The sequence below is a fragment of the Salmo salar genome, chromosome 13, assembly GCF_965601325.2.
Source record: "Salmo salar chromosome 13, fSalSal1, whole genome shotgun sequence".
Lineage (NCBI taxonomy): Eukaryota > Metazoa > Chordata > Actinopteri > Salmoniformes > Salmonidae > Salmo > Salmo salar.
In genome coordinates, this window is record NC_138303.1 from 42420349 (window position 1) to 42440699 (window position 20351).

General features: G+C 41.7%; 2 protein-coding genes across 8 annotated transcripts in view; both read right to left on the reverse strand.

The window, feature by feature from the left end:
• Nucleotides 1-2027: 2027 nt before the first annotated feature.
• Nucleotides 2028-8690, reverse strand: LOC106567098 (alpha-tocopherol transfer protein-like). Of its 4 annotated transcripts, none has more exons than XM_014135992.3 (6): nucleotides 8513-8690; nucleotides 7754-8042; nucleotides 7332-7513; nucleotides 6527-6720; nucleotides 6235-6345; nucleotides 2028-4221 (listed from the first exon to the last, which is right to left on the reverse strand). In XM_014135992.3, the coding sequence occupies exons 2-6, from the start codon at nucleotides 8032-8034 to the stop codon at nucleotides 3937-3939; spliced, it is 1053 nt and encodes a 350-aa protein (XP_013991467.1). In that variant the 5' UTR covers nucleotides 8035-8042; nucleotides 8513-8690; the 3' UTR covers nucleotides 2028-3936. The 4 variants fall into 4 exon arrangements, with proteins under 4 accessions (XP_013991467.1, XP_013991466.1, XP_013991465.1 ...); XM_014135991.3 differs by having other exon boundaries at nucleotides 8347-8690; XM_014135990.3 differs by having other exon boundaries at nucleotides 8416-8689.
• A 1571-nt stretch (nucleotides 8691-10261) lies between these two features.
• The window catches only part of LOC106567096 (hepatocyte nuclear factor 4-alpha), a 33208-nt gene continuing 23118 nt past the window's right edge, over nucleotides 10262-20351 (reverse strand). For 2 of the 4 annotated variants that reach the window (XM_014135985.3, XM_014135983.2), the window contains exons 2-10: nucleotides 19868-20042; nucleotides 19499-19623; nucleotides 18748-18854; nucleotides 18329-18484; nucleotides 12858-12945; nucleotides 12519-12671; nucleotides 12085-12321; nucleotides 11723-11845; nucleotides 10262-11233 (exon numbers count right to left, since the gene is read on the reverse strand). In XM_014135985.3, coding sequence (XP_013991460.1) covers nucleotides 11091-11233; nucleotides 11723-11845; nucleotides 12085-12321; nucleotides 12519-12671; nucleotides 12858-12945; nucleotides 18329-18484; nucleotides 18748-18854; nucleotides 19499-19623; nucleotides 19868-20042 — 1307 coding nt within the window. In that variant the 3' untranslated portion in view covers nucleotides 10262-11090. The remainder of the gene's footprint in view (nucleotides 11234-11722; nucleotides 11846-12084; nucleotides 12322-12518; nucleotides 12672-12857; nucleotides 12946-18328; nucleotides 18485-18747; nucleotides 18855-19498; nucleotides 19624-19867; nucleotides 20043-20351) is intronic. The other 2 variants (XM_045693270.2, XM_014135984.2) reach the window with 1 other exon arrangement.

Consider the following 20351-nt stretch of genomic DNA (forward strand, 5'->3'; position numbering starts at 1 on the left):
TAGAAATACAAAATCGATTGTGCATGCTATATGGACCTTTTTAGGATATGAAAAATGATTTTATCTAACAAAACGACACTTCATGTTATCTCTGGGACCCTTTGGACGATAGATCAGAGCAATATTTCAGAATGTAAGTACACATTTCACCTTCAGAGGTGAATTTATCAAACCTATCGCGGTGAAAAAACAGTTTTGTTGTTAGGAGCTCTCCTCAAACAATAGCATGGCACTTTTTTCGCAGTAATAGCTACTGTAAATTGGATAGTGCAGTTATATTAACAAGAATTTAAGCTTTCAGCTTACTGAAATTTGTTGTTTCTCTAAATTCTGTGACCTTGACATAACGCACTGCATGATTTACAAGGGGAACAGTTTCCCCCAAGTTACCCTACTGATATGATCGAAAGAAATGAGTGCTGCTCTCGGATCAGCGTTCTCCATTCAAATCTTACCTTAACATTATAATTATTTCACAATACTTACGACGGATTAGCTCCTTGAGATATTACCACCTACAGCTGCAAATATTGAGGTGTCTTATTCTAATGCTTACCCAATTCAAACCAGAATGTAGCTCAGGACCTGAAGCAAGGATGTGCATATTCTTGATGACATTTGAAAGGAAACACTTTGAAGTTTGTGGAAATGTGAAGTTAATGTAGGAGAATATAACACATTAGATCTGGTAAAAGATGATACAAAGAAAAAACCTTTTTTCCCCCTTTTTTTCTTCATCATCTTTGAAATGCAAGAGAAATGCCACAATGCCAGGTTAGGCGCAATTTAGATGTTGGCCACTAGATGGCAGCAGTGTATGTGCAAAGTTTTAGGCTGATTCATTGAATCATTGCATTTCTGTTCAAAATGTTGTATCAAGACTGCCCAAATGTGCCTAATTGGTTTATTAATACATTTTCAAGTTCATAACTGTGCACTCTCCTCAAACAATAGCATGGTATGACTTCACTGTAGTAGCTACTGTAAACTGGACAGTGCAGTTAGATTAACAATAATTTATGCTTTCTGCCCATATCAGATATGTCTATGTCCTGGGAAATGTTCTTGTTACTTACAACCTCATGCTAATCACATTAGCCTACGTTAGCTCAACGGTCCCGCGGGGGGGGGGGACACTGATCCCGTAGAGGTTTTAATATGCTTTTGGGAAGCCGGTCCATGTTCTATTCTACCCATGCATACCCTAGGACATGGATCATCAACTAAATTCAGCCCCAGGACAATTTTTACTTAAGTGGATGGTCAGGGGGCCAGAACATAATTACAAATCATTTGTAGACTGCAAATTGACTGCAAGAAGCCCAAGCATATATAACATTTGACTAAAACATAATCATTTCAAACCTTGCTTACGTTTGTATATGATCACATATTATATTATGTGTGGGAATACTTTGGAACCGATTTCCAAAATTAAAATCACTTGGAGCCGATTTGCTGGTGTTTTTAGTCTTTTATGTCCAACAATAAAATAAACACTTTTTTTGCTCAGAAAACTTGGGGGGCCAAATAAAATCACCCGCGGGCCAAATTTGTCCTGTGGGCCGCTAGTTGGGGAACACTGCCCTAAGATCTCTATGTGCAAACCATCCTCTAGGCCTAATGGACATGTAAGGGTTTTGCAGAATACACAACATCTGCATTTGAAATTAGTTTATTAATCTCTTGATCGATATAGGTTTACTCTGCAATATGAGGGAGGACATCTGCATTGCTTGCTGTTCGTGGTTTTTGGCTGAGTTTCTGTATAGCGCTTTGTGACATCTGCTGATGTAAAAAGGGCTTTATAAATACACTTGATTGATTGCAGACATGCTTAGAAAAATAAACGTTTTAGCTAATTACAATATAACATTGTGCAATGTAACAATGACAAAATAAAATATTTCAAAAACACTTTGGTCTTTCATAAAATAATGAATAATAGGCCTATATATATATATATAGGCTGATATATATAGGCTGATATATATATCCAGTACCAGTCAAAAGTTTGGACACACCTACTCATTCAAGGGTTTTCCTTTATTTGTACTATTTTCTACATTGTAGAATAATAGTGAAGACATCAAAACAATGAAATAACACATATGGAATCATGTAGTAACCAAAAAAGTGTTAAACAAATCAAAATATATTTTATATTTGAGATTCTTCAAAGTAGCCACCCTTTGCCTTGATGACAGCTTTGCACATTCTTGGTGGCAATATAACCTCATCTCTAAATGACCTGTGGTAATAATAAAATATTTGGCAAAAACTGACTTATAGCTCCAGTGTTGCTGGGTGGAGTCCCCCATAGAACTGGCTTCTGTACCCTGGGTTGAGATTAAAACAGAACATTATGGGCTGGTTTTCCAATCACAGATTAGGCTTAGTTCTGTACTAATGGAGAATTTCCATTGAACATCCTTTTTAGTCTACAACTAGGCTTAATCTGTGTTCAGGAAACCAGCTCGAAGTGTTGTCACTATTGGTATAATGCAAAGAAAACATAAAGCAGGTATCGGTTTGTAATTATGAAAATAATTATCTGTCTGTGGATTCAAACTTGTCTAGAACAATGCATTAACAAGGCCATTTCATGTAGATAAATGTCAGCTATGTTGACATTAATATGTAATATTGTAGTTACTATTTTAGAACTATCCACTATCTACAATGCTAGTGGGTGAAATCAAATCAGGATGAACGAGAAATAACCAACCTGGACTCCGGGGTAGATGTAACATAGTAAACACAAATCTGTTGTCTGTGATGTTGTTCGATACACGTGACCTTTGGGTTGCTAGACGTTTGCGTTATACGCCCACCCATCCTCCCCACTTTAGTTTTTGGCTTAAGTAACCTTCTGTCTTATGTAACCATACCAAATGTAACGTATCATACTACTGTAATTTGAGTGTCACAGATTTGTGTTTACTATGTTACGTCCTTGAAGTCAGGCTGTATTAACTGATCAGCACTAGTAAAACGTGTCTTAATAAGAACGAATGCACATGTCATACTGTAGGCTAGGGCTCTCAGTAACTCAGACATTACAGGTCTTGAGTGGCTCAGTTAGTAAGAGCGTGGCACCACCGATGGCAAGTTCATCACTGGTTTCAATTCCTGCAGGGATCACATACACATGCTAAAATTGTTGGCTATCCACTCATTGCTCTGGATAAAAGTGGCAACCTTATATGGTTACAAATGAAATCCCATTCATAACCCATTAACCATAACCCATTCATTACCCCTATCATTATTGAAAATAGATTAAGGCAAAGTATGGATCGGGTAAGGCTACAACATGGTGTTTGAATATGACCATGCAGAGGAAGTCTAACAGGAACAGCCTCAGTACATGTATTCTGAGAAATTAAGAAGAAAGCGGAAGTGAGTGGCATTTCAAATGGGCACAGTTGATCGTCTTCCTCTATAGGAAATAAATGTAACACTGGAAATTGTTTGAAACCGAGAGGCAGCTCCTATTAAGCCTCTTTGCCAAAACCTGAAGCTGCCTTATGCTTGGCCATGTAGTAGGCCCTGAACTCATAAAGCGTCTCCCATGTCCATATAATTGTATTAATTATGATCTCAAAGGTAAAAAACAATCCTATAATCAGCACTCCTACTCTGAGACGCTTTTTGAATATGGGCCCAGATGACTATTTAGCTCCTCCTGTAGTGATTTCTACTAAATAACATTGAAAACTTGCCCCATGGGACCATGATAAAACATAGATAAATGTTTCAAAAGAAACAGTAGTGTTCTCATAGCCTAGTCCCAGATCTAGTTGTGCTGTTTAACCAACTCCTATGGCCATTGTCACATAAATGACTATAGGCGTTGGCAAGACAGCACAAACACATCTGGGACCAGGCTAGTGTCCTCACAGTAGTTAAACGAGAGAGAGGTGACGGTCAGTATCAGTAACAGTAGTAGAGCTGAGAGCGTAGCCCCCTGAAGGTGTCATCATCCTGGGCAGCACCACCAGGCTGCTGCCCTTCAAACGGCATGGAGTCTGGGAGAACTACGCCCTCTAGAGGATCTGGCTGGCAGAACTCCACTATAAACTCCTCCTCAGAGTCCAGTAATGTCTTCGACCAGGCTGACATGTCGAGGTGGCCGGCTACCCCACCATACTCCTCTGGCAGGACGGATCGAGGGATGTTGCGGTGCAAAGAGCGCAGGTCTGACCCATGGAGAACGTACTGTATGAAAAATAAAGGGAATTATGTTAGACTGATGTGTCACAGAATCACAAAGGAGCATACAGTACTTCAAGTACTCCTGTTCATTTGATTAAGTTAATTCATAATGGCTTTAAATACATTTGAATTCACTGAAAGTCATATCACTGGTAACCCCTATATATATAAAAAAAATCAAGGAGAGCAGGGCACTCTAGGAGCTCAGATGCAAAAAAATGTTATGTCCAACATTTCGACAGACAAGCTGTCTTCATCAGGGTATAACCCCTGTATATAGCCTCGTTATTGTTATTTTATTGTGTTACTTTTTAATTTGTATTTTATTTTATTTTTTACTTTAGTTTATTTAGTAAATATTTTCTTAACTCTATTTTCTTAAAACTGCAATGATGGTTAAAAACCTGTTATGGCTAGGGGGCAGTATTTTCACAGCCGGATAAAAAACGTACCCGATTTAATCTGATTATTACTCCTGCCCAGAAACTAGAATATGCATATAATTATTAGCTTTGGATAGAAAACACTCCAAAGTTTCTAAAACTGTTTGAATGGTGTCTGTGAGTATAACAGAACTCATTTGGCAGGCCAAAACCTGAGAAGATTCCATGCAGGAAGTGCCCTGTCTGACAATTTCTTGCCCTTCTTGATTATCTCTATCCATTACAGGGGATCTCTGCTGTTACGTGACACTTCCTACGGCTCCCATGGGCTCTCAGAAGGCGGCAAAAAGCTGAATCGTGGCTTTGCAGGCTCTGGCTGAAAAAAATTTGCGCGTTTGGATAGTGGCTGGTTACAGTACTGTGAGACTCAGGCTCGTGCCCGAGTCGACCCCATGCTTTGTTTTCTTTCGTCTGTTTACCTAAACGCAGATTCCCGGTCGGAATATTATCGCTTTTTTACGAGAAAAATGGCATAAAAATTTATTTTAAACAGCGGTTGACATGCTTCGAAGTACGGTAATGGAATATTTAGAAATCTTTTGTCACGAAATGCGCCATGCTCGTGACCCTTATTTACACTTCGGATAGTGTCTTGAACGCACGAACAAAACGCCGCTATCTGGATATAACGATGGATTATTTTGAACCAAACCAACATTTGTTATTGAAGTAGCAGTCCTGGGAGTGCATTCTGACGAAGAACACCAAAGGTAATCAAACTTTTATAATAGTAAATCGGAGTTTGGTCAGGGCTAAACTTGGTGGGTGTCTAAATAGCTAGCCGTGATGGCTGGGCTATCTACTCAGAATATTGCAAAATGTGCTTTCACCGAAAAGCTATTTTAAAATCGGACACCTCGATTGCACAAAGGAGTTCTGTATCTATAATTCTTAAAATAATTGTTATGTTTTTTGTGAACGTTTATCGTGAGTAATTTAGTAAATTCACCGGAGGTTTGCGGGGGGTATGCTAGTTCTGAACGTCACATGCTAATGTAAAAAGCTGGTTTTTGATATAAATATGAACTTGATTGAACAAAACATGCATGTATTGTATAACATAATGTCCTAGGTGTGTCATCTGATGAAGATCATCAAAGGTTAGTGCTGCATTTAGCTGTGGTTTTGTTTTTTGTGACATTATATTCTAGCTTGAAAAATGGGTGTCTGATTATTTCTGGCTGGGTACTCTGCTGACATAATCTAATGTTTTGCTTTCGCTGTAAAGCCTTTTTGAAATCGGACAGTGTGGTTAGATAAAGGAGAGTCTTGTCTTTAAAATGCTGTGAAATAGTCATATGTTTGAAAAATTGAAGTTTTTGTATTTTTGAGGAATTTGTAATTCGCGCCACGCCTATCATTGGATATTGGAGCAGGTGTTCCGCTAGCGGAACGTCTAGATGTAAGAGGTTTTAAGGGCTTGAAGTAAGCATTTCACGCTAAGGTTTATACCTGTTGTATTCGGCGCATGTGACAAATAAAATTAGATTTTATTAAATTAAATCTGAATGCAGTGATCAACATTCAACAGGTTACTGTGTACAGAAAAAGGAGGATAAGAAGAAAGACTCACCCTCTCTGCCATCTTCTCCTTCAAAAAAGGCTTAATTATTGCAAAGATCCCTTTGAAAATCCGGGGCTCATTTATGATGTTAACAGCCTTGATTCTTATTGGGAAGCTATCCTGAAATGCAACATTGAAATTCAAATCTATTTATATTATTTACAAAATACACAAGCCAAGAGTATCTTTCTCAAGGGTGTTTGATAAGATAAATATTTGAGATCTGATTCGAGTGTACTTTGATCATGATGTTATGGTTGATAATATCAAAACGTAAATATCAGAACAGTAATAAGGTTACCTGAAGGATGCTGACAACCTTCTTGGCCAGGAATGGGCCCGGATTGGATGCCTGAGACAAGCCCACCCCAGTGTAGTCTGCTAAGATGACGATCCCATTAACCTGAGTCTCCTCTGGCTGAATCAGCTTCTCCAGAGTCAGGTAAATTGCCCGGATGTTGTCCTCAAATGGATAATCATTCGCTTTCCATTTTCCTGTTGTAAAATAATTTGTATTTAGTAACACCGAAAAAGGTCAAGCATAGGACAATTTGAATCTATTATATCAAGGCTATTGGCAAACATGTTTTCAAGATTCCAATTTTTGTTTTTGCTGTATATGTTTATGAGCAGCTATTAGCTCCTATGTCATGCATTATAGTGTATTATAAACTGGGTGGTTCGAGCCCTGAATGCTGATGGGCTGACAGCCGTCGTATATCAGACAGTATATCAATGGTATTACAAAACATTTATTTTTACTACTAATTACGTTGGTAACCAGTTTATAATAGCAATAAGGCACCTCGGGGGTTTGTGGTATATGGCCACTCCGCTTTGCGTCGTGCCTAAGAACAGCCCTTAGTCGTGGTATATTGGCCATATACCACACCCCCTCGTGCCTTATTGTTTAATTATACATAGCTCATAGGGCATTGTAAATGATCAATTTCCGTCTCCTATGGATTAAATAAAATGTTATTCTATTGGTCTGTTCTTCTACGATATGTTCATATGAAGTGTTACCAAATAAAGATGAAAGAAAAAGAGTTAGAGCCCTTCTTGGACATGGAAATACATTAGATAGTGCGAGCTAACACACTGACCAGGTCTGAGACAGAGGATGTAGCGTCCATTAGGGTCTGGATGGGGCAGGACAGTGAGGAAGCCCAGGTCTAACACATGTTTGATAGTGGAAGGTTTCAGGTCCTGGAAGACCTCAGGCCAGGCCCGCCGACTGGTATGGTAGTTGAGGAGAAGCTGCATGGCACGGTCATAGTCAAACTTCCTGGTGGTTGGACAAGGACATGGGACAGGACACCATTATGTTAGCTTCAAGATAGAACATCTTGAATAAGAAGAAACCAGGGCCCATATTCATAAACAGTATTAGAGTATGAGTGCTGATCTAGGATCAGTTTTTATATGGACGGAGGGCCTGATCCTAGATCAGAACTCCTACTCTGAGACGCTTAGGGACAGTTTCCCAGAGCATTATGGGTAGGTACTGTAATGCATCATGATATACCTGGCCCGTAGGAAGCGCAGGAGGAAGGCATCGTCCAGCCTGGTTCGGAGGTTAGGCTGCTCCTTCAGCACCATGTCCCTCAGGGCCTGCACATCTCTCAGCCTCCACTCTGGCTTCTCCTGTAGCTCCTCCCGGGCTTTGGCTACCAGCTCAGGGGTCAGAGTGCAGGAGTAGTTGGGTGGCGGAGGGCCGGGGAACCTGTAACCAGCCGCTGGTGGTTCCAGAGGAGGAGGAGACCCAAGATCAATGTGCCTCATGGGCGCGCTTTCTTCAGACATCATTTTGGCCACTAAAATATAAACAAATACCACATACATGTCTGGATAAAACAACACAGCAGAAAAAAGTCGTGGTACAAGAAAACCTGGACTGGAGAGCATTACAAGACAGTAGAACCACATGAGAAATACCACAATTACCACAGAACATCTCTAAGGTTGTTATCAGCAATTAGTCATACACTCACTGTAGCCACAAACTTGTGTGTATTCTCTAGTCTAGCCTACAGCAACAGCAGTGACCTAAACAACATAAATGTCACGACAATATCTTGAAAACACTGTATTGTAAACCCTATCCTGTATTTCCCATACATTCTGCTTTTGACCGCGCTGTACTCGAGAAGCTGTGCCTGCAAGTTACTGCGGATTCTGAATACCAACCAGAATGACGATCGTTTTTTTTTTTTTCCAGGGTCAAAAGTGTTCTCCAGACGAATGCTTATTTAATCAAAACAGAAGCTGCCAACAACAAACCAACCTTTCTGGGTTTCCACTAGTTACCACAGCCACAGACAAAACTGGCTGTATCGTAAAAATTCATTAAAACAAAATGAGCATTTTGGTCTTAATTTAAGGTCAGGGTTAGGCATAACGTTATCAGTGTGGTTAAGGTTTGGGTTAGGTTTAAAATCGCATTTTGAAAAGATAAATTGTAGAAATGGGCGGGGTTTATAACTTTGTGGCTGTAATAACTAGTGACGACCACCTTTCTGGAGCAATCCGCGGCCAGTTCCGGGTGGCGCGAGATTCTTTCTCTCTTTGGTTACTCTGAAGCATGTGATGAGCTGCGTCATTCAGTACTTGCTACAGTACATTGTAACAACAAATCATGATCAAAATTATACATCAACCCCTAAATAGGCTATTATGAATTGTGTTGGCTTTAGTTTTTTTTTTTTTTCCGGATACATATTTATACAGATTAAATTAAATTAAATTATTATATTATATTAATTATATTAAATCTGCTAAATGACTTAAATGTAAATGTAATGTAAATGTAATGTAAATGAAATGAAATTAAAATGTAATTTATGATACACACTTTATATTTAATCATCTTCAGAATAAAATGGTTAACCTAGGCCTTCTATAATATGAAGTAAAGTCCAAGCGCGTGATATGCACCTGATAATGGACAGGTTTTCTGTGGTCATTGGATCCGATAGATGGCGCAATTGCACCACAAACGTCGGTTGATAGGCCTAGAGTTTGAGCAAATTGGTTTGAACGCTTGCGTTACAGCTGCCCCCTTTTGGCTTCAATGGATAGGTCATAGAAATTCTAAATAGACAATAGCCTTTTTCTGTTGCACTGTCGCTGCTACACGCTCCAAAACATGCCTGTAAGACCACACTACTCCACACACTGGACCGCAATGAACTGGTAAAATCTTTATTTCCCTACACTTGTTAACAAAACTCGAAGTTGACCCTATTACTGTAACGAGAAATGGAGGGGAGGTGACAGAGATAAACAGTACAACCTGCTAGAAATGGGTGCACCAACAAACACAAAAATGTAAATGCCTTCTACCGATGAAGAAATTACTGACTTTTTCTTTAGCTTACTCAAGTAGAAAAATAAGCTATGAGAAGCTTTATTTCACAGCTATCTGCAGTTACTTTATGACATGTTATCAGCCTGAAGAAACACCCCTTGTACTATTTATCCTGACCATGCACTGCCACGTAGGCCACGGCTTTTCATTCGTCAGAGACTAAAACAGCCGACATTAATTCAAACTGGTTTTGAAATGTCACTAATTCTTTAGCCAGGGTTAACCTGTCCTCGATAAAGAAACATTGAATATCATTATGGTCATTGACCATTATCCATATCATAATACCATGCTAACAATAATTGAGAAGTACACATCTTGATGATTGTAGGCTATCTTCATCTTCAATACCATAGCTTAGTAATAACTAAGAACAGTAAAATGAAGATAACAAATCATCTAGTTTTCTCATTCACTTAACTTGTTGTACAATATTGACTTTTCCAGACAAATGTGTGATAGATATAGGGTGACAGGAGGAGAGACCTCTGAAATAATGTAGCAAATTATATTTTTCCTTCTGACATAAAAATCAGGGTTTATTAACAGTGGATAGGCTATGCTTTCTACATTTTTAAATGAGATGTTATTGGTCTCATACCATATAAGTTAAGGTTCCATTAAGTACTTGTATTGTGTAATTAAATAAGGGGCAGTGCAAAGTGGTTTAAAAATAAACATTTACATTTTATTCATCTTCACATTGTAAGGTGAAACATATTGCCCATCTTTCCAGTGTAAGGCAGTATTGAATGAAAGGCACAGTTTATTCTGTAATTTAGTAGTTATAATACCATGACACCAAAGGAGTCTATAGTCAAACAAAATACACTAACATGTCTTTACAGCAAAACTGCAAATATTTGTTACGTCTAAACACCAATGCAATGCATTTATTTCAAATGGGAAAACATTGTGAGTTCCTCAACCTGTGAATGCCTTAAGCTTTTATGAAGTGGCTCCACAGAAAGTATACAGTATTAAATGGACTGCGCTGTTTTAATTCAAACATTTAAGCACGTTACTACAGAACTAAATAGCGATTTTTAGAACATATAGACAGGGACATATTAAACCATATTAGACAGGGACATATTTCAATGAAACACAACTGTCATACAGCAAGTTGAATAGAACTTGAAAAAGTAAAAAAAATAATAATTCTGAACCAATTGACAACCTATTATACAGCTATGTCTGTCACATTATTACATTATTTAAAAACATGACAATGTCGTTCTCATCTCTTGTCTGCTTGATACTACATTGTACATGTAATAATATTATTAGGCCTATGTACCTCTGGTGGGGGTCAGTTGACTAATGTATCCCAACTGTACAGTACACTCCTGAGATTTGTTGAGAATAAGTGTTTCTCACATATGAATTGTTTTTCATCTTTATACTGAGTATATATAAAGAAATAGAGATACTAGTGAAGATTATGAAATTGTGAATGCTTTGTTGGACGGGGTTTGTGGGGTCCAGTTCTGCGTTAGATGGCTTCTTGTTTGGTGATGGTTGGCTGCGGGATGGAGCTAGTTTGCTTGGGCACGGTGGCTATAACCCCTTGAGCCATCTTATAGTGTTCTGAACTAGAGGCTGTGGGAGGAGAGGGAATTGGAGTTTCAGGAGTGGCTGCAACAAACCAGAAAGAATCAGTTAGTGGAGGAATTCACTAAACTACGCAGTCAGTCAGGTACACAGCAAAGCAGCATATTTACCTTGTGGCATGACATTACTTGGAAAGAAAACTATTTATTTTCCAGACAAGGAATAAGCACTTTTGTGAAATTTCTGAAGGAATTAAAAATGTTAAGAAAAAAATAACAGACGTTTTCTTTGACAAAGTAAGCCTGATTAGTCTCTCTGAAGAATTTAGTGGATTATTCTGCCAAGCTTGTTTGTCCTTCCAACTACCTGACTGTTGCAAATGGGAGTGGATTGATGCCACTGAGCCCATCGTTGGTTGAGAATCTTGGGCATTTTTAGGTACATTTTGTGGTCGGTGTCCCGGACACAACTTTCGGTGCTTTTGAATCCAGGACTAGGCTTAATCTGTTTTTGGGGAACCTGCCCTCAGAGTTGGACATTTAAAGTCGGGCATATGTAGTTATTGATACTCACAGATTTGGACGTTATGGATGGGAGTAGCCATGTTGCTGGCCACAATGACATTGTTGCTGAGGTGTTCCTGAACCAGGTGTGGATGGAGAGAGTGAGGTGTGTGAGTTGCCTCGTTAGCAGAACCTGAGGGAAACCACAAAGCATGCAAAAATCACACAAACAGTTAGTTTCCTCATTCACTGTGACACTGTCCATTGGTAATACAGTATGATAACTAACTAGCATTTTATCCTATTGAAGAGTGTACACTTCTTTAGACAATAGAACTCATGGAAACTTGTTTGTACTCAGTTCTTTTGGCATTACTTTTGGCCATAGATTTAGAATTGTTGTTTCTCAGTAACAATATCAAGAAGGCTAACCTCCTAAGAGCATCTCTTGGAGCAGGTTGTCAATCTTGGCCATCCCAAATAGCTTGACAAACTGTATCTGTTCGATCATCTGCCAGGTGATGCTCTGTAGTGTGGGCAGCAGCAGGAGCAGCTCTCCGAAGCGCCCCCGGGAGTCATACTGCCGGTCGTTGATGTAGTCCTCTAGGCTGACCTGAATCTGGTAACGCATTCGCTTGATCTTACTGGGGTCACTCAGACCTTTGGCATCTGGAGCAGGAGAGAGTAGGTGTTTGGTCAATAGCTTGGTCACTCACTGCCTGGTCATATTGCTCATAGAACAACCATTTCTAGTCAATAGTTTTGTTACTCACTGGTAACATCATGTTTATTTTTCAACACAAAAGTTATTGCCCTCGATTGATAGTCTGTTTATTTTAAAGGTGATGTTGTGTTTCATGTAGTACCTGGATCGAAGAAAACAATGGCTTTCAAACAAGCGTATTCATTGTCGTCTATCTGGTGCTCCTGGAAGGACAGCACTAGCTCGTCCAGAATCCTAACTGTTACCCGGATCACTTCCAACTCAGGGCAGTTCCGGGGAATAATGTGGTCATTTCCTATAAAGAACAGAAAAAAATAACTGTCTTGTAGGGTAGGATCACTCTGTGTTTGATGACCCCCCCCCCCCCCCCCCCCCAAACAAGTATCATATTATTGCTATCATAAACTATTCTGACAATTATAACTAGTCTATTATATGACATATGTGATGTACTGTAGCTAAGATGTTATCTTGACTTTACCTAATAGCAGGAGGTCCTTGTACAACATAGACCTCTTTGCAACTCCAAGCAGAAGATGCTCTCCAGCATGAGCTCGCAGCAATGCCACCTGAAACAAAGTAAAGTCATTTCATTATTAGCTTTAACCTTGAAACTGTCTTGCAGAAAAACACCTCTTACCAGCATACATGCTAGTCTCCATGTTAACTGTCTTTTCTATGAAACCATTTATTTGATAAGACATGGGAAATATTCAGGGTTGGGGAGTAACTTATTACATGTAGTAAGTTACATGTCATCTGATTACAAAATAGCTTACTGTATGTAATCAGTTATGTTACCAGCTGTCACGTCCTGACCAGTAAAGGGGTCATTGGTCATTGTAGTATGGTCAGGGCGTGGCAGGGGAGTGTTGTTTCTGTGTGCTTTGGGGTTGGTTTGTTTCCAGGGGATATGTTCTAGTTTTCTTTTTCTATGTTCATTTTCTATGTGTGGCCGAGTATGGTTTCCAATCAGAGGCAGGTGTTTTTTCGTTGTCTCTGATTGGAAGCCATACTTAGGCAGCCTGTTTTTTCCTTTGGGTTTGTGGGTGGTTGTTTCCTGTATAGTCTGAGAACCTTACGGAACCCCGCGGCGCTTTGGTCCCCTTTCATCGACGAATATGACAGAACCACCCACCAAAAGAAGACCAAGCAGCGGGGTAAGGAGCAGGAGAGGAGGTATCTCGAGTCGTGGACGTGGGAGGAGATCCTCGATGGAAAGGGTCCATGGAGCCAGGCTGGGGAGTACCAGCGCCCGAAGGAGGAGCTGGAGGAAGCGAAGAGGGAACGACGGAATTACAAGGCGTTGTATCCTCCTATTCAGGAGGTGAAGGGGCAGCCCCAAAACATTTTTTTGGGCGGGGGGGCATAAGGGGAGTTTTGCTAGGTCAGGGGGGAACCCTGACCTAACGTCCCGGGCATTTCGGAGGGAGCCATGGAGGAAACCAGAGCCGGTCGGGGAGTCAAGAGCGGATGACGACGCTGGATTCCGGAGAAAGGGACTGGTGGAAAGCGCACGACAGAGCAGACGCACAGAGGGAGGAGCTAGGCAGTATGGAGGAAGGCGCACTATGTCGCCCATATGTTCTCACAGCCCGGTGCGGTCGATACAGGCTCCTCAACGTTGTCGTGCGACAGTTAGCCGGTAGCCAGGGAAAAGTGCGCCGGCTCAACGTATCTGGCCTCCAGTGCGGCTCCTCAGCCCAGGATATCCTACGCCGGCTCCACGCACGATACCCTGCATTCACCAGCACAGCCCAGTTCGTCCTGTGCCAGCGCTTCGCCCTTGCCGGGCTAGAGTGAGCATTGAGCCAAGACGGGTTATGCTAGCTGTAAGTGGCAGACCTCCAGTGAGAATCCTGGGCCCAGGATATCCTACGCTTGCTCCATATACGGTGCCCCGCATTCCCCAGCACAGCCCAGTTCGTCCTGTGCCAGCACTCCGCCCTTGCCGGGCTATAGTCAGCATCGGGCCAGGACGGGTTGTGCCAGCCCTGAGCGCCAGACCTCCAGTGCGCCTCCAAGGCCCAGTACGTCCTGTGCCTGCTCCGCGCACTCTCCGTCCAGCGACGCTCCCCAGTCAGGAGTCTCCAGCGACGCTCTTCAGCCCGGAGCCTCCAGCAACGCTCTTCAGTCAGGAGCCTCCAGCGACGCTCCCCAGTGAGGAGCCTCCAGCGACGCTCCCCAGTCAGGAGCCTCCAGCGATGCTCTTCAGCCCGGAGCACCCAGCGACACCCCTCAGCCCGGAGCCTCCAGCGACGCTCCTCAGCCCGGAGCCTCCAGCGACGCTCCTCAGCCTGGAGCCCCCAGCAACGCCCCTCAGGCCGGGGCCTCCAGCGACACCTCTCAGGCCGGGGCCTCCAGCGATACTCCTCAGCCCGGAGCCTCCAGCGACACTCCTCAGCCCGGAGCCTCCAGCGACGCTCCTCAGCCCGGAGCCTCCAAGCGACGCTCCTCAGCCCGGAGCCTCCAAGCGACACTCCCCAGGCAGGAGCCTCCAGCGATGCTCCCCAGGCAGGAGCCTCCAGCGACGCTCCCCAGGCAGGAGCCTCCAGCGATGCTCCTCAGCTCGGAGCCTCCAGCGACGCTCCTCAGCCCGGAGCCCCCAGCGACGCCCCTCAGGCCGGGGCCTCCAGCGACGCCTCTCAGGCCGGGGCCTCCAACGACGCCTCTCAGCCCGGAGCCTCCAGCGACATCTCTCAGCGCGGGGCCTCCAGCAACGTCTCTCAGCGCGGGGCCTCCAGCGATGCCTCTCAGCCCGGGGCTTCCAGTGACGCCTCTCAGCCCAGAGTCTGCTGAACGGGAGGTACGCCCAGAGCCAGAGCCACCTCCGTAGTGGGAGGATTGGCGAAGGGGGGGGTGTAGCACGGTGGCCACCCTCCCTTCCCTGCCTTTAGGGTTGGGGTTGGTTTTGTGGGGTTGTTTGTTTTGAGGTGCAGTCGGGGTCTGCACCTTTGGGGGGGGGGGGGGGTACTGTCACGTCCTGACCAGTAAAGGGGTCATTGGTCATTGTAGTATGGTCAGGGCGTGGCAGGGGGGTGTTGTTTTGGGGTTTGTTTGTGTCCAGGGGATATGTTCTAATTTTCTTTTTCTATGTTCATTTTCTATGTGTGGCCGAGTATGGTTTCCAATCAGAGGCAGGTGTCTTTCGTTGTCTCTAATTGGAAGCCATACTTAGGCAGCCTGTTTTTTCCTTTGGGTTTGTGGGTGGTTGTTTCCTGTATAGTCTGAGAACCTTATGGAACTGTTGATTGTCGGTTTATTAACCTCTTGGCGTTCCCCTAGGATAGGGGGCGCTAAAGCGATTTTTGAAAAAAAATTGTGCCCATTTTAAACGGCCTCCTACTCAAACTCAGAAGCTAGGATATGCATATAATTAATACTTGTGGATAGAAAACACCCTGAAGTTTCTAAAACTGTTTGAATGGTGTCTGTGAGTATAACAGAACTCATATGGCAGTCAAAACCCCGAGACAGATCGAAACAGGAAGTGGAATTCTGAATTGCGAACTCAACTTCATCACGTTGCCTATTAATCACACCGTGAGCTATGGTTCATTGAGCACTTCCTATTGCTTCCACTAGATGTCCCCAGTCTTTACAAAGTGGTTTGAGTCTCCTACTGTTAAAACTGAATGAATGAGACGCTGTGGAACGTGGTCACACGGAGAGGGCCATCACCATTATGACGCCGACGCCCCTGGTTACCCTCCCCTTTCGAAACGTTTTGATACACAATGCAATTGTCCCCCTCGAATCTTATTGGCTCTCTTGTTGAAAAACGCCCTGAAGATTTATGTTATACAACGTTTGACATGTTTGAACGAACCTAAATGGGAAAAAAATGCATTTTCTCGAAATGGCTGTCCCGTGGCCGACGGAAGTTTTGGAGCAGCCTTCAGACGCGCTAACAAGAACAAGCTCTTGGAACATAAAGGAGTATTTTTTTTGAACTAAAATACATTGTTGTGGACCTGGGATTCCTGGAAGTGCTTTCTGATGAAGACAACCAAAGGTAAGGGATTATTGACAATAATATACAAGACTAGATGTGATATGCGATTGTTCCAAGATGGCGCTGATCTGTAACGTTAGCCTATTTTTCAGAGTATCGCATCCCTTTTCATCGCAAAGTATGATTACCCAGTAAAGTTAATTTTAAATCTGGCATTACAGGTGCTTTCAAGAGATATTCATCTATAAATCTTAGAATGACAATATTACATTTTAAAAATGTTTTCGAATAGTAATTTAGTAAATTGTAGCTCTGTTTCATCGGATGCATTTGAGGGAAAATAGTTAGTCAACGTTACGCACCGATGTAAAATGCTGTTTTTATATATAAATATGAACTTTATCGAACAAAAGAATGCATGTATTGTGTAACATGATGTCCTAGGTGTGTCATCTGATGAAGATTGTCAAAGGTTAGTGCTGCATTTAGCTGTTTTTTGGTTATTTGTGATGCATGTGGTTGGTTGGAAAATGGCTATGTGGCTACTTTTACGATATACTCCTCTAACATAATCTAATGTTTTGCTTTTGCTGTAAAGCCTTTTTGAAATCGGACAACGTGGTTCGATTCAGGAGAGGTGTATCTATAAAACGATATAATTTGAATGTTTTTTTTTTTCAATTATTAAATTTTGTTATGCTAATGGCGATATGATTTTTCGCTGGATGTCCGCACAGGGGTTAATTTTGTTTAAGTGTTCACTTAATTACGATAATAAAAGAAGATGAGCACTATACCCGCGGCGCTTTGGTCCCCTTTCATCGACGAATATGACACCAGCAAAAATATTGTAATCAGATAGATAAATACTTTTGAAAAACTAGATGGTTACTTCTTGGATTACTTTTAAATTCAGAAAGGATGTTTGTGGAAAAAATACATTATGACTCCTTTCTGTTTTCTCAATTACATTGAATTCAGCATTGAAAAAAGTTTTAGTTTGTTCCACCTGAGCGAGTCCACTATGATGCATTTGATTTATTTGAGATTTTTTATTGAACCTTTACCAGCAGGGAGTCATGCTGAGAACAAGGTCTCTTTTACAGAAGAGCCCTGTAATTATGTTTAGGAATATTTTCACAGTTTGATGGATCCTTTTTGTCTTCTTCTAATGCCTCTTAAGGGGAAAGTAACCAAAAAGTAACTAAAAGTAATCAGATGACGTTACTGATTACAATTTTGGACACATAACTAGTATGTAAAGGATTACATTTAGAAAGTAACCTACCCAACCCTGGAAATATTATACCTCTTATGCCACTTACTGTTAACCTAACCATTAAACAAGGAAGCTTTCCCACCACCTTTTAGGTCACTGAAGAGCTGACCAGAGTTAAAGTAAGTGTGTGAAGATACACCTGTTGGATCCCTGACTAATTCAATTTCAGCAAATCAGTTACCAAGCCCTGGTCATCACAGCGTTAATGATTCTGGAATGGTTCTGAACACGGATAGAACTTTCAAACCAGCTCATCATATTGTAACTGGTGATTCAAATACATTAACCCCTTCTTTGGATTCGGAGGTCTTTAAAAACAGCAGCAGCACTCCTTACTCAAAATGCTGATTGGAGAGATGTATATTCCCTGGACACATAGCTTTAAGTTGCTCTTTTTAGGAATGACAATAATACTTTACTGCAACATTATTTTTTCAAATCCCAGCCCCCGTCCCCACAGGAGGCCTTTTGCTTCTTGCTAAGCCTCCATTTAAATATAACTATTGTGCTTAATTGACTTGCCTGGTTAAATATAGGTTTAATAAAATACTTGAATTATCTATCAGACTGGCTTCCTGCCCTATATTGCAGGCTTTTTAGTCCAAGACAAAATGGCCCATAAAGTGCAATACCCCAGAATAAGAGTTAGTATGGTTTAGTCCAACCTAGTTTAGTCCAGTCCAAGTCTATCACTGTAAAGTCTAGTGCAATGTCTTACCTGGTCATCCAGAGGCAGATCACAGAAGGCAGGGATGTACTTGGCCCATTCTACCAGCACCAGCAGCTGCTGTTTCATTGATTCACACACATCTGTGACGGTCGCTATCTTTTTCGTCCTGATGTCACCATTCAGTATGGGCCCAGGTGAGGATATCTACACACGCACGCACGCACGCACACACACACACACACACACACACACACACACACACACACACACACACACACACACACACACACACACACACACACACACAATAATAATAAATACATGTGTGTCCTGTTCATAGACAAATTATCAACACCACTTAATCCATTCCTTTCAATACAACTTTTTACCCATTCTGGGGCAATTTAAAATGACTTTAAAATGCTTACAATGATTTCGATCGAAATAACCATATCCATGGGCCTTACCTGTCTTGAGAGTACATCTGCCTGGATGAGTGCATTGATAGATGGTAAACTGCTGTCTTCATAGCTAGATCTTCTGGTGCTGATTCTGTCTCTTTCGTTCTGTACAGCTGAGAAACAAATAAACCGTAGCTATCAGAATAGAATAGATAATTTATTATCTATTGTTCACCAGAAACTGTTCAGTCAAAGCACTCCCCATACTGTCATTCTGACTCAACTTGACAAACCTACAAAGTCATACAACTCAAATATGCCATTCTTTTCATAATAAACGGTGCATACAATATTATCTGACAGTCATTAACAATTATTAGGGGGATATTACCATTGACTCATATTAGCATTGACTCCGAGGGAGACAAAAGTCTCCCAAGGTTGATGTGTTTATCAGTATGTGTGGCTATAATTCCCCCACAGAACTGTTTGCTCAGCATAAGCTGGTCATAGACTTTAGTGCATCATGGAGTCAACATTAACAAAGTGCTGGTCTCCTGGCTCTTGCAACATACCTCATGAGCAGTCACAATGGCTCTGCTCGGCTCTACAACGCTACGATAGGGACTGGCTGATAAAAATGGGACGTTCTAGTTCTAGGATATCCTTTACCAGAGATGATGAAGTAATAACTGCTAGTGTCATCACGTTGTTGTACAAAAAGTAGAGACTGAGCATAATACGTACTACCACAATATGACCACATAGGCCTCAATCATCTCAATCATTTTTTCACTCTTTCACTCTTGTAAATTACCATTTGAATGAAGTTGAATGAATTGTATACCTTCTTTTTTCATGCCAGCTCGAAAGCATTTCTTCAATCGACAGTATCTGCATTGATTCCTTTTGTCTTTGTCCACAATGCACTGTCTGTTGAACCTTGAGAAGGAAGTTAGAAAGAATGCTTTAGATGAATTGTGTTGCAGTAGAGAGAAAACTGTTGTTGAATATGCCAGCGTCATTATTGCAACCGTCTGTATAAGTCGTACTTTCATTGTTATCTCTGGCTCTAGAGGCATAAATCAGCAATTGCAACTTTGTCATTATTCTTGCCAAGTGGACCGGAATATGGAGGTTCTGTTGTTTGCCCTTGTGTATAATGTACTATAAGCCTGATCCTCACCTGCATGAGTACATGTGGTTTTTGCGAACACTCCGGCGGAAAAAACCTTTGCAGCCGTCACAGCTAGAGGCCCCGTAGTGCTTGCCCGTGGCCCTGTCCCCACATATGGCACACAGGGCGACCGCCCCGAGGTGGTTGGCTGTGTTCATGTTGGCACTCTCAGCCGGTGAGGAGTCTGAAACAACAGACAGAGAGATATTGTGGGTGCTACACTATGTAAAGCATTTTGAGCTGTGGAAAAGTGCTATATCAATCCAGTCTTCCTCTTCTGGTCAGTAGGTCTTTGGGTCATCAATGTTTGACTTAGGGAAGAGGATATGTATGTGTGCAGTGGGATAAGTAGTTACTAGACATTTTTGATGACTGAATGAAATAATTCACAGCTTGGAACTTTTTGGAAGTTAGCCTGTGAGTATAGGGATGGATGGTGTGGAGTGACTAGTTGAAAAGAGTTAAGAGTCAGTCATTAACTTAACATATTTTC